The 10248-nt window shown below is 49.1% G+C and overlaps 1 protein-coding gene across 16 annotated transcripts in view; it reads right to left on the bottom strand.

The window, feature by feature from the left end:
- Positions 1-8108, bottom strand: part of EPHA5 (EPH receptor A5) — a 319531-nt gene extending 311423 nt beyond the window's left edge. For 7 of the 16 annotated variants that reach the window (XM_073340244.1, XM_073340243.1, XM_073340239.1 and 4 more), the window contains exon 1: positions 7471-8099. In XM_073340244.1, coding sequence (XP_073196345.1) covers positions 7471-7603 — 133 coding nt within the window. In that variant the 5' untranslated portion in view covers positions 7604-8099. Of the gene's footprint in view, positions 1-7470 lie in introns of all 16 variants that reach the window. The other 9 variants (XM_073340246.1, XM_073340245.1, XM_073340240.1 and 6 more) reach the window with 2 other exon arrangements.
- Between the last annotated feature and the right edge of the window lie 2140 nt (positions 8109-10248).

Raw genomic sequence — 10248 nt, forward strand, 5'->3', positions numbered from 1 at the left:
GTTTTTGATTTTACTTATACAAGTTTATTCGGCTGCACAATAAAAATTAACATGACATGGCTCATGGCATAAAATAAACTGATCTGGTTGTTTGCATCTTCTTGAACACTTCTTGAAAGTTGTTCTTTTTTTCAGAGAATTAAAATATTTGTGAAAGCATTTTGCAATCCATGCAAAATATAATTACAGAAACACTTCCTTGGCTGACCTAAAATTTAATTTTATTATTTGCACCACACAAAGGAAATTGAAGGCATGCAGATGAATACTATATTATGGTTTTAAATGTTACATAAGAGGGGATGAGGGCCAACCATACTAACTCTGCAGTTTCCCACTGGGAATACCTGTCAGTTTATCCAACTGTAACTTGATTCACAAATAGCTGCTTTATACGTCAAATCATGGTGTCAACGTGTATGATACTATAGGAGGAAGGTCTGTCAATGTTTCTATTATAAGATGCTTTGCCTATTTACATATATTTATAGTTATTGTGATAACATGCTTTAAGATGTAACTTGGCTTAGATGCAGTCTTAGGGTCAACTGTTATGTATTTTGAAAAATATATAATACATCATTCATAAGTTGCCTCATTTTAAAGTCATACTTAAAAGCTATGTTTCAATTGCTTTTTGTATATTTAAAGCAAAAAAAGATTAGATTTAAAACTGAAACTGGTATTTGATTCTTACTGAACAAGGTATAATTGCTTTGAATATTTTGAAAAGAAGAAGCTAAAACTGACAGAGATGTTTAAAGACCTGATTCTGAAAACCCTACTTCCTCTGACTATTCCTTACTCAAATCAGCGGTCCCATTGAACTCAATTTAAAGTCGACAGGATTACTTGCATGAACAAAGATTATTCTTGTAAATCAATGTGCAGGATTGGGCCCAAATTTTTTACTGTGGAAAGAAATAAAAAAAACCCGGTTCCAATGCCATCCACTGAAGAGTATATAACTTCTAAAAGCTGGTAATATGTACTTTATTAATAGACTGGAATGGCTCCAAAGTTAGATATCTATTTTCACACAACACACATTAAAATATCACCAGCTTGCATAGTTTCCCAGTCTATAAAATAATGTAAGAGCTGTCTGACTATGTGATTTATGAAGCGGAGACTGTACTGGTTATGTAAGTAATACCTTTTTAAGAAACCTGGTTACATCCGTTTTTTTACCAAATAGATTGGAATAGCTTCAAATGGAAGTATATAATACAGATTTCGGTTGCTTTTCAACACTCATTAAAAGACAGTTCTAACTGGTTAAATATATATGTTTTGATAACATACCCAAATATATATTTACCCAGTGGGCCAGGTCAGTGGGAGTTCTGCCACTATCAGATAAATACATACTCCATTAAGACCTTAGAACAGCTAGAACCATTCCAGTCTCTGGAGTAAACAATCTGCATTTTATAACCTTCATCTAACTCTGCCTGCTCCCGCTGTCCCTATAAATAAATAAATAAATAAATAAATAAATAAATAAAATTAAACTATAAATGAATCAATTAAATAAATCCAGCCAGATAAATCCTCCAAACTATAATTATTTAAAACGGACAAATCCCTGGAAATTCCAAGTTAACCCTATTACTCTGTTCTAAAATTACTGAAATAACAGACGGAGAGAAGTTAAGGATGAAGAGTTGACCTTAATCTTGAATTTTCTACTTTTGTCTGTTTAAGCCACATTTGTTATTATTTCAAAGAAATGGTTTTGGGTTTTTTTCTTTTCATTCATTTAACAATCTACTTAGCAGTTGTCACAGTACTGTCTGATCATCACTTATTTCTGCTGAGTAGTTCTAACGTATTCTTTATTTTTAGTGGTCATTATGCAAATAAGATAGCTGTGATATATTATTAAAAACAATCAGAAAATGTACACAAGTCTTTTGAAAATCTGCCCATAAAACACTTGAATGTCATCTGGGTTACTTCCAAATGAGAGCTGAAAATCAATCCAAATTTACAGAAAACATGAACCAAAGCATTCCTTAAAAAAAAAAAAAAAAATAGCCAAGTCACTTCCAAAAACCTTAAAGCTTATGACAGAATTTAAATTGTGGGCACTTTTACCATTAAGGATGTGCAAAAAATAAAGTCGAATACAATGCAGTCCCTAACGTCAAGTAATGGTTCAGAAGTTACTGCCAAGGGAAAAAAAGAGGAGATTATGTTCTTGTGTGGGCTGTATCTATTTGGGTTCATATTCTGTGCCTCTCAACATGGTATCTCAATCATGTAGCAACTCTGGCATCAAGCAGCTTCCAGAAAAACATAACTCAGGCAATTACTGTGTTAACATTGTTGTCTTACAGCCTCAGGCAACATATTTCTGATTAATTGCTATCAGTATTCTTCGCTGTGCAAAATAACTCCAGCCCAGTATATTCATTCAGTCAATAAAAATAAAACATGCATGACTGTAACTCAGGGGAAGTCATTTCTCTAAGGATATGTCACGGGTAATGCATTTAATGTAAAGGACTGCTTTTGAAATAGTGGCCTTTGAATAGTCTCAATAGAGTTGAATTTCTGATTGTATATTATTAGAAGGGGAAAAAATACAAATAATAGGATTTTAACTCGTGAAATTTGCAAAGGAGTTCAATAGTAATAGTTACACGATGACTCACAGATGCCATTGTACTGAGCCCTCTTCCTTTACTGCATGTTATAGATTAAGATATAGTATGACAGCTACTAAAATGGTTTTCTCCTTATAACAAAAAGAAAAGGAGTACTTGTGGCACCTTAGAGACCAACCTAAGAGACTAAAGGTGCCACAAGTCCTCCTTTTCTTTTTGTGAATACAGACTAACACGGCTGCTACTCTGAAACCTCTCCTTATAACAGAAACTGTGGCCAAATTTTTTAAATCAGGTGTCTACTTTTATCCTCCTAAACCCATATTTAGGCATATTAGAAAGTGTGTTTAGACCCCCAAACAGCTCCTGTTGAAAACAATGGAAGTTGTTGGCTGCTCAGCTATTTTGCTCAAATATGGATTTAGGAGCCTAATTATTATTTTTTTTAATTGGCCTATATTTCAAACAAAATTTTCACAAACCCTTCCACCTCTATTGTGATGCCTAAACACGATCCACAGTGCATGGTATGGATTTCACATCTCCTACCTAGCAATACCACTGCAGTTAAAACAAAAGTTCAGTTTAAGATTAACTCAGTACTAATATTTGATTCATAAGATATGTGGAAATAAAGTTCTCACAATTGTTACTGGAAAATAAAAGCGATTACGCTAACACAGCCAACTGGTACACATTCTTTGCTGACCAAGTTATTTTTTAGGCACAGCAGAAACGAAATTACAAAGGAAACAAAACAAAAAACAAAACAAGGAAAACTTGACTAACTTTTTTATCCTCCCATCTTCAAGAAGTCCAACCCCTCCTCCCCACAGTTGGCTACAAATAAACCTATGATCTCTCAGCTAGTGTAAATTTTCAAATCTTGATTGAAGTCAGCTGAGCTAGGGATGGCAATTCACACCAGCTGAGGTTCTGTCCCCCAGAATGCACCTTGAATGCTGAGAGAAACAACACTGAACTTTTCAAAACCGAACTGTTGACAAGTGTCAACAGCATATGGCACAGGGACTTTAGCAACTGAGGCTCTAATGAATTAGCCTTGATTCACTGCAGGGTGAATCATTTTCAAAGCAGAACTGTTCAGCAGTAATTGGCCAAGAAGCCATGCTGTGAAAAGCACTTGTCAGATAATGCTTGTTTACAAATAAATCTACAAATGGTAGAGTGGCTGTTTGCTGAATAAGTTCAGGTCCACCTCTAAACTTCACTTCCAGCCCTGGGCTTATGAAAAACATAAAAGTTGAAGATTGTGAACAAAAGGGGGAAGAGAATGAGACGGTATAAAGTCAACCCATGTGCTGTCAATACTTATTGCAATATTCCCCCATCTCTTCTTTCCCTAAAGATCTCACTAAACCATGTAACAAGGCAATTTCCTTTAAAAAATTCCAGTATTCTATCATACAACAGAGGCCCGATCCTGCAAGTTTTTGTTCACAAGTGGCCTTAACTCACTTGCAGCCACCCCTTTGACTCCAGTGGGACATACTCACATGCGTAAGGACCATGTGTGAGTAAGAGATTGCAGGTGCAAAGTGTCTGTCTCTCCTTTTATTAATAGATCAGTGCAAATCATGATAAACCAGAACAAAACAACATACTCCCAACTTAGAAACCGTTCATATAAATGCCCAGTGAGTAGCTTACTCTTGAGAGCAATCCAATTGACTTTAACTGGAATGAGTAGTCCCAATGAAGTTATTCACAAGCATGGATATGTTTGCAGACTGGATCCATAATGACTGATTTGTCGAAGAGAAATCTAAGGAAACATTCACCCTCCCCTAATCTATGCATTCTCTAGCCCTGAGCACTCCATAACTTCACAGCCACCACCATGCATTTGTCCCTTCCTCTCTATATTTTTCTGTGATTTGCATTAATCCCATTTTCTGAAATATATCATGACAAGCTATTTACCTCAGGCCACAGCTCTGAAACCTCCCTGTGCCTTTTTCCCTCCTCCCCCCTTGTAGGAATTTCACTAATAAATCACTGCGTGTAATAAGCTTGGCTTATAAGCAGGCTTCTTGGCCCGAAAGTTTGTGTATTACAACCTGCATGTGGATCCAAAAAACAACAAAAAACCTCAATATGATCTACATTGTGGATAAAAAAAAACAAAACCCAAAATCGAAAAACAGGTTTAAGAAAAACGGGAAAGCATCCCTGCCAATCGGAAAACCATGGCATATGTCTTTACATATTGACTTCAAGCAGATGAAACTTTTAAATTGTCAGCAATAATCAGCACAGGTATCCATTCCGCTTGTTGCAGTATTATGGGGTAACAATTCTTATATTCTCATTTCCCCGAGGTGGGTTTTTTTTTTCCTTGTTGCACAAGGCACCTTCTTAAAAAAAAGTAAATAAACTTTGGGCAGCATTTGAAGTGCGCCAGAAATAAATAAATATCTTTAGGGGGGAAAGGTATTTCCTACTCCCATCCTCTCTCCTCTTGGGCCTGTTTAGCTTTAATTTGGGTTTGGATTTTTGTTGTACTGCTCCTGGTAGCTCTGTTTAGGCGCTGGGGTCTCAGAGCCTTACTCGGGGGGCTAATTCCTGGGCTCTGGAGCTGGGGTAATTTCCATGCGACACTCAAGAGAGATTGTAAGCGTCTGGCTGGACACATACAATCCAGTCCAACCCCACGACACAAAACATACAGTACAACCACACAAGCCTCACGGCAAATAGGCAGACAGCACAACAAACACACACAGAGCACAGCCCAACCCAAACACAGGCACAGCACAAAACACACACATAACCCCCATGCGCAGCATGCAGCCCGACACACAAACACACACGAGCAAACACAAAACACCCAGCCAGCGTCACACAAAAGACGAAACATACACGCAACCCCGCACACGCCGTGGAATAAACACACACGCCACCGCAGCGGGACGCAGACACGCAACCCCGGACTTGCACCCCCCGCCCCACAACACACGCCGCACCGCGCACAGGGGCGCCAGGGTTTAGCCGCCTGCCCGAGCCGCCCAGAGCCCCGCAGCCCCGCGGGCCGCCCCGCGACGCCCCGCCACTGCCGGGCGCGCCGCCCGCAGCCGCTCAGCCGGGAAGGGGGCTGCCGGCCCCGGGAGCCTGGTGCCGGGAAGAGCGGAGCGAGCCTCGGGGAGCTGCGGGCCCGGGGGGGGGGGTAGGACACGGGGCGGGGGCAGGGCGGGTTGGGGGCACGGGGCAGAGCGGTAGGGGGGCGGGGGGAAGGGAGCTATGGGGGGACCCGGGGAGCGGAGGGGCAGAGCGGGTTGTGGACACGGGGCAGGGCGCGCGGTGGGGGGAGCTATGGGGGGACCCGGGGAGCGGAGGGGTATGGCAGGTTGTGGGCACGGAGCAGGGCGTTGGGGGGCTGGGGAAGGGAGCTATGGGGGGACCTGGGGAGCGGAGAGCAGGGCGGGTTGTGGGCACGGGCAGGGCGCTATGTGGAGGGAAGTAGGGGGAGCTATGGGGGGACCCGGGGAGCGGGGGCAGGTTCTGGACACGGGGCAGGGCGCTGTGTGTGTCTTGGAGGCTAGAGAAAGGGAGCTATGGGGGGGACCCGGGCAGCTGAGGGGCGGGGGGGAGTTGTGGGCACGGGGCAGGGCTCTGGGGGCGGGCGGTAGGGGGGCTGGGGAAGGGAGCTATGGGGGACCCGGGGAGCGGAGAGGCAGGGCGGGTTGTGGGCACGGGGCAGGGCGCTGTCTGGGGGCGGTACGGGGGAGCTATGGGGGACCCGGGAAGCGGAGAGGCAGGGCGGGTTGTGGGCACGGGGCAGGGCGCTGTGTCTGGGGGCGGTACGGGGGAGCTATGGGGGACCCGGGAAGCGGAGAGGCAGGGCGGGTTGTGGGCACGGGGCACGGCGCTGTGTCTGGGGGGCGGTACGGGGGAGCTATGGGGGACCCGGGGAGCGGAGAGGCAGGGCGGGTTGTGGGCACGGGGCACGGCGCTGTGTCTGGGGGGCGGTAGGGGGGAGCTATGGGGGACCCGGGGAGCGGAGAGGCAGGGCGGGTTGTGGGCACGGGGCACGGCGCTGTGTCTGGGGGCGGTACGGGGGAGCTATGGGGGGACCCGCGGAGCGGAGAGGCAGGGCGGGTTGTGGGCACGGGGCAGGGCGCTATGTGGGGGGCGGTAGGGGGGAGCTATGGGGACCCGCGGAGCGGAGAGGCAGGGCGGGTTGTGGGCACGGGGCAGGGCGCTATGTGGGGGGCGGTACGGGGGAGCTATGGGGGACCCGGGGAGCGGAGAGGCAGGGCGGGTTGTGGGCACGGGGCAGGGCGCTGTCTGGGGGCGGTACGGGGGAGCTATGGGGGACCCGGGGAGCGGAGAGGCAGGGCGGGTTGTGGGCACGGGGCAGGGCGCTATGTGGGGGGCGGTAGGGGGGAGCTATGGGGACCCGGGGAGCGGAGAGGCAGGGCGGGTTGTGGGCACGGGGCAGGGCGCTGTGTCTGGGGGGCGGTGGAGGGCTGGGGAAAGGGAGCTCTGGGGGGACCCGGGGAATGGAGGGTCAGGGCGAGTTGTGGGCACGGGGCGGAGGGGACCCGGAATCGGCGAGGGGCAGGGTAGGGAGCCGTGGCCAGGAGGCTGTGAGGGGCACGGGGGCTGGACAGCGGGTCCAGGGGGCTGGAGAACACGAAGGGGGCGCAGTCGCCCGCCCCCCGGGAGCGGACCAGGTGCTCCCCCAGACGCTGGGCGCGGACACGGGCACCGGCGGGATGCTCCAGTCCCTTCCCACCAACCCAGGGCGAGAGAGCCCGAGTCACTCCCCGGCTCCCGCGGCGGCGAGCAGCCCCGGGGCAGGGTCTCCCCCCCCCCCCCCCCCAGCGCCTCTCACCTTCGTTGCTGGGGCTGGCCAGCAGGCTCCGCAGCGCCCCGCACAGCAGGAGACACGTCCAGAGGGGAGCCGGGGAGCCGCCGCCGCTGCAGCCGAGCCCCGCTGCCCCTGCCCGGGCGCCCGAGCCCCGCATCCTCCTCCGCAGCCGGTGCCGTCGCCTGCCTCCCCGCTGTGCGCTGCGCTCCCCTAGCGCATGGGTGCGCGCTGGCGGGCCAGGGCTCTCCGCGCTCCCCGCTCCGGCGCTGGGGCAGCCGCGCTCTGCCCGCCTCGGGCTGCGCTCCCGAGCCCAGCAACGTGCGCTATGTGGGGGGCGGTGGGGAGGAGGGGGGGGGGCAGCCCCGGCCGGAGATGGAGGCTTGGCGAGGGGGAGGCACCGCCAGAGCAGCCGCTGGAGGAGGAGGGAGATGGAAGATGTGCGCCCTAGATGGCCAGAGCGCCTGAAACTGCACCGGCCGCCGCTGCTGCGTGTGTGTGTGTGAATCCGCCCCCCGTCCTCGCCCGACCCGCTCCGCTCTGCTCTACGTACGAGCGGGGGTGAGCGGCGCCACGGAGCTTCCCTGCCCGGCTGCTGGGAGCAGCCAGCCACCTAGCAGCGCCAGCCGCGAACTGGGGCTCGGCCCTCTCCCGGAGCGCCAGGGAGACGCAGGAAGGAGAGCGAGGGGCCAGCTAAGACGCCACACAGCGCGTGCCTCCGCTCTGTGCCTCTGAGCCTTGGAGCTGGAAGGATGCCCGATGCCCACAGCCCATCCTCCCAAGCAACTCCCTTCCGCGCACACACCGCAGGGAGGAGGCAGTGCCTGGGACCCTCTCTCCTCACCCTGCACCTTTCCCCTCCCTGGGATTGTTGAGCTGGGAGAACGGGACTCCCTGTAGAACCCCCCACGGGCTGTGTGCCTGGATTTCTGACAAGTGGGGAGTCGGGGATAGGCTTTGCTGGCGTGGATCTCCTTGGTATCTAAAGTACCTTTTATTGATTGCTTGTTCGTGTCACTGTATTCGGTGTTCAGCTTATTAGTTTGTATCATGCCAAGGTACGGCAGGAGTAATCACCTTCACAAAAGGACTGGAGGGAGTTGGCTAGCTGGTCTACATGAAATAAGTGTACAGTGTGGGCGAAAAGCCTGATCCTATGGAAGTGAATGAGAGTGTCGTCCCTGACTTCAGTGGGAGTGGGGTTTCAGCCTAGGTGTTCAGAGTAACCTTCAGGCAAGTGGCTTCTCCCTCCTCATGCCAGCAATGGCATTGTCTTCAAGTACAGGTGACTCAGCTGAGTAAGGATTTGCAGGATCAGCCTCCAAATTCTTAAACTGGTAGCCAAAGGGTAATAACATGGGAGTCATCAGATGCCTACAGGTGAAGTGGGAGGATGGTGTTGAAGTTAAGGAACTGGCTTAGGACTCAGGAGATCTGGGTTCCATCACTGGCTTTTCCACAGACTTCCTCTGTGATCCCGGAGATTAAGGAACCTCCCCCTGTAAAATGGGGATAATAAATCATTATTTCTCACATCCTCTCTGCCTTAAATTGAAGCTCTTCTAGGTAGGGACCATGTACTTACAGACAGCACCTAATGGGGGCCTGCTCTCAGCCGGAGTCTCTAGGCATGGTTGAAATAAAAATTACTTAAAACCATTGAGACAAGTTCAGCAAACCCAGTGCAAGGAGCTGTGTGCCTCGTTTTGCTAGCAGAGCTCCTTGCACCCAGGGAGATTCAGCTTTGCACACGGCAGGATATTTGCCACTGCCCTCCATGGATTTTCAAAAGGGAGGGTTCATACTTTAACTTCTTGCAGCATTTCACAAGAGCTCTGCTGGAGTCCAGAAAGCCTGACTCAGTGGATATATTTGGCCAATTTGTCCAGGCCCGTTTGGCACCAGACCAACCGCTTATATCACACTCTTTTCCTCCACTGGAAATTCCTGTAACAAAGAATGCCATCAGGGCTTTCTGGCCCATCAGTCTCCCCTCACTCTATCCCTCTGACTCATGTTCCCCTCTAAAAGAAAAGGAGGACTTGTGGCACCTCAGAGACTAACCAATTTATTTGAGCATAAGCTTTCGTGAGCTACTGCTCACTTCATCGGATGCATGCTGTGGAAAATACAGAATTCCACAGTATGCATCCGATGAAGTGAGCTGTAGCTCACGAAAGCTTATGCTCAAATAAATTGGTTAGTCTTTAAGGTGCCACAAGTCCTCCTTTTCTTTTTGCGAATACAGACTAACACGGCTGTTACTCTGAAACATGTTCTCCTCTGACATTTCTTCTCCTTCCTTCCCCCACCTCCACTATGTCATGAAGCTTCATCTCCCAAGCTCACGCTGGCATTGGTGGTGACTGGAACCAGAGGTGGCTGCAACAGTGAGGGGTTTAAAATAAAAGGGTATCACTGAAGTCAAATACGTCAGTGGTTCTCAAAACATTGCCTATGGCACACACTCATGGTCCACAGAGCACTTGATGGTGGGCTGTAGCAAGCTAGATGGCAGTTTTACCAACCCAATATGATGACGACACTCAAGAGTCACAAGTCTAGTCCCCCCAGTCAAAAGATTGGTGTAACATGATGCTTTTAAAATGATACATTTGGGGTTCTTTTCCTTTGAACCTTTCGGGTGCACTCGGGTCACATTTTCAAGCTTTTCTCCACAACAGGGAGGACTAGAAATCTGCAACTACTAAAAGGCTAATTGTCTCGCACAATCACTTGTCTGCACAATCTGGGGCTTTACGTGAAACATGAAATATCACAAGACTTGCAGTAAAAGCAGGAGTG

Source organism: Lepidochelys kempii, chromosome 4 (genome assembly GCF_965140265.1).
Source record: "Lepidochelys kempii isolate rLepKem1 chromosome 4, rLepKem1.hap2, whole genome shotgun sequence".
Classification (NCBI taxonomy): Eukaryota; Metazoa; Chordata; order Testudines; family Cheloniidae; genus Lepidochelys; species Lepidochelys kempii.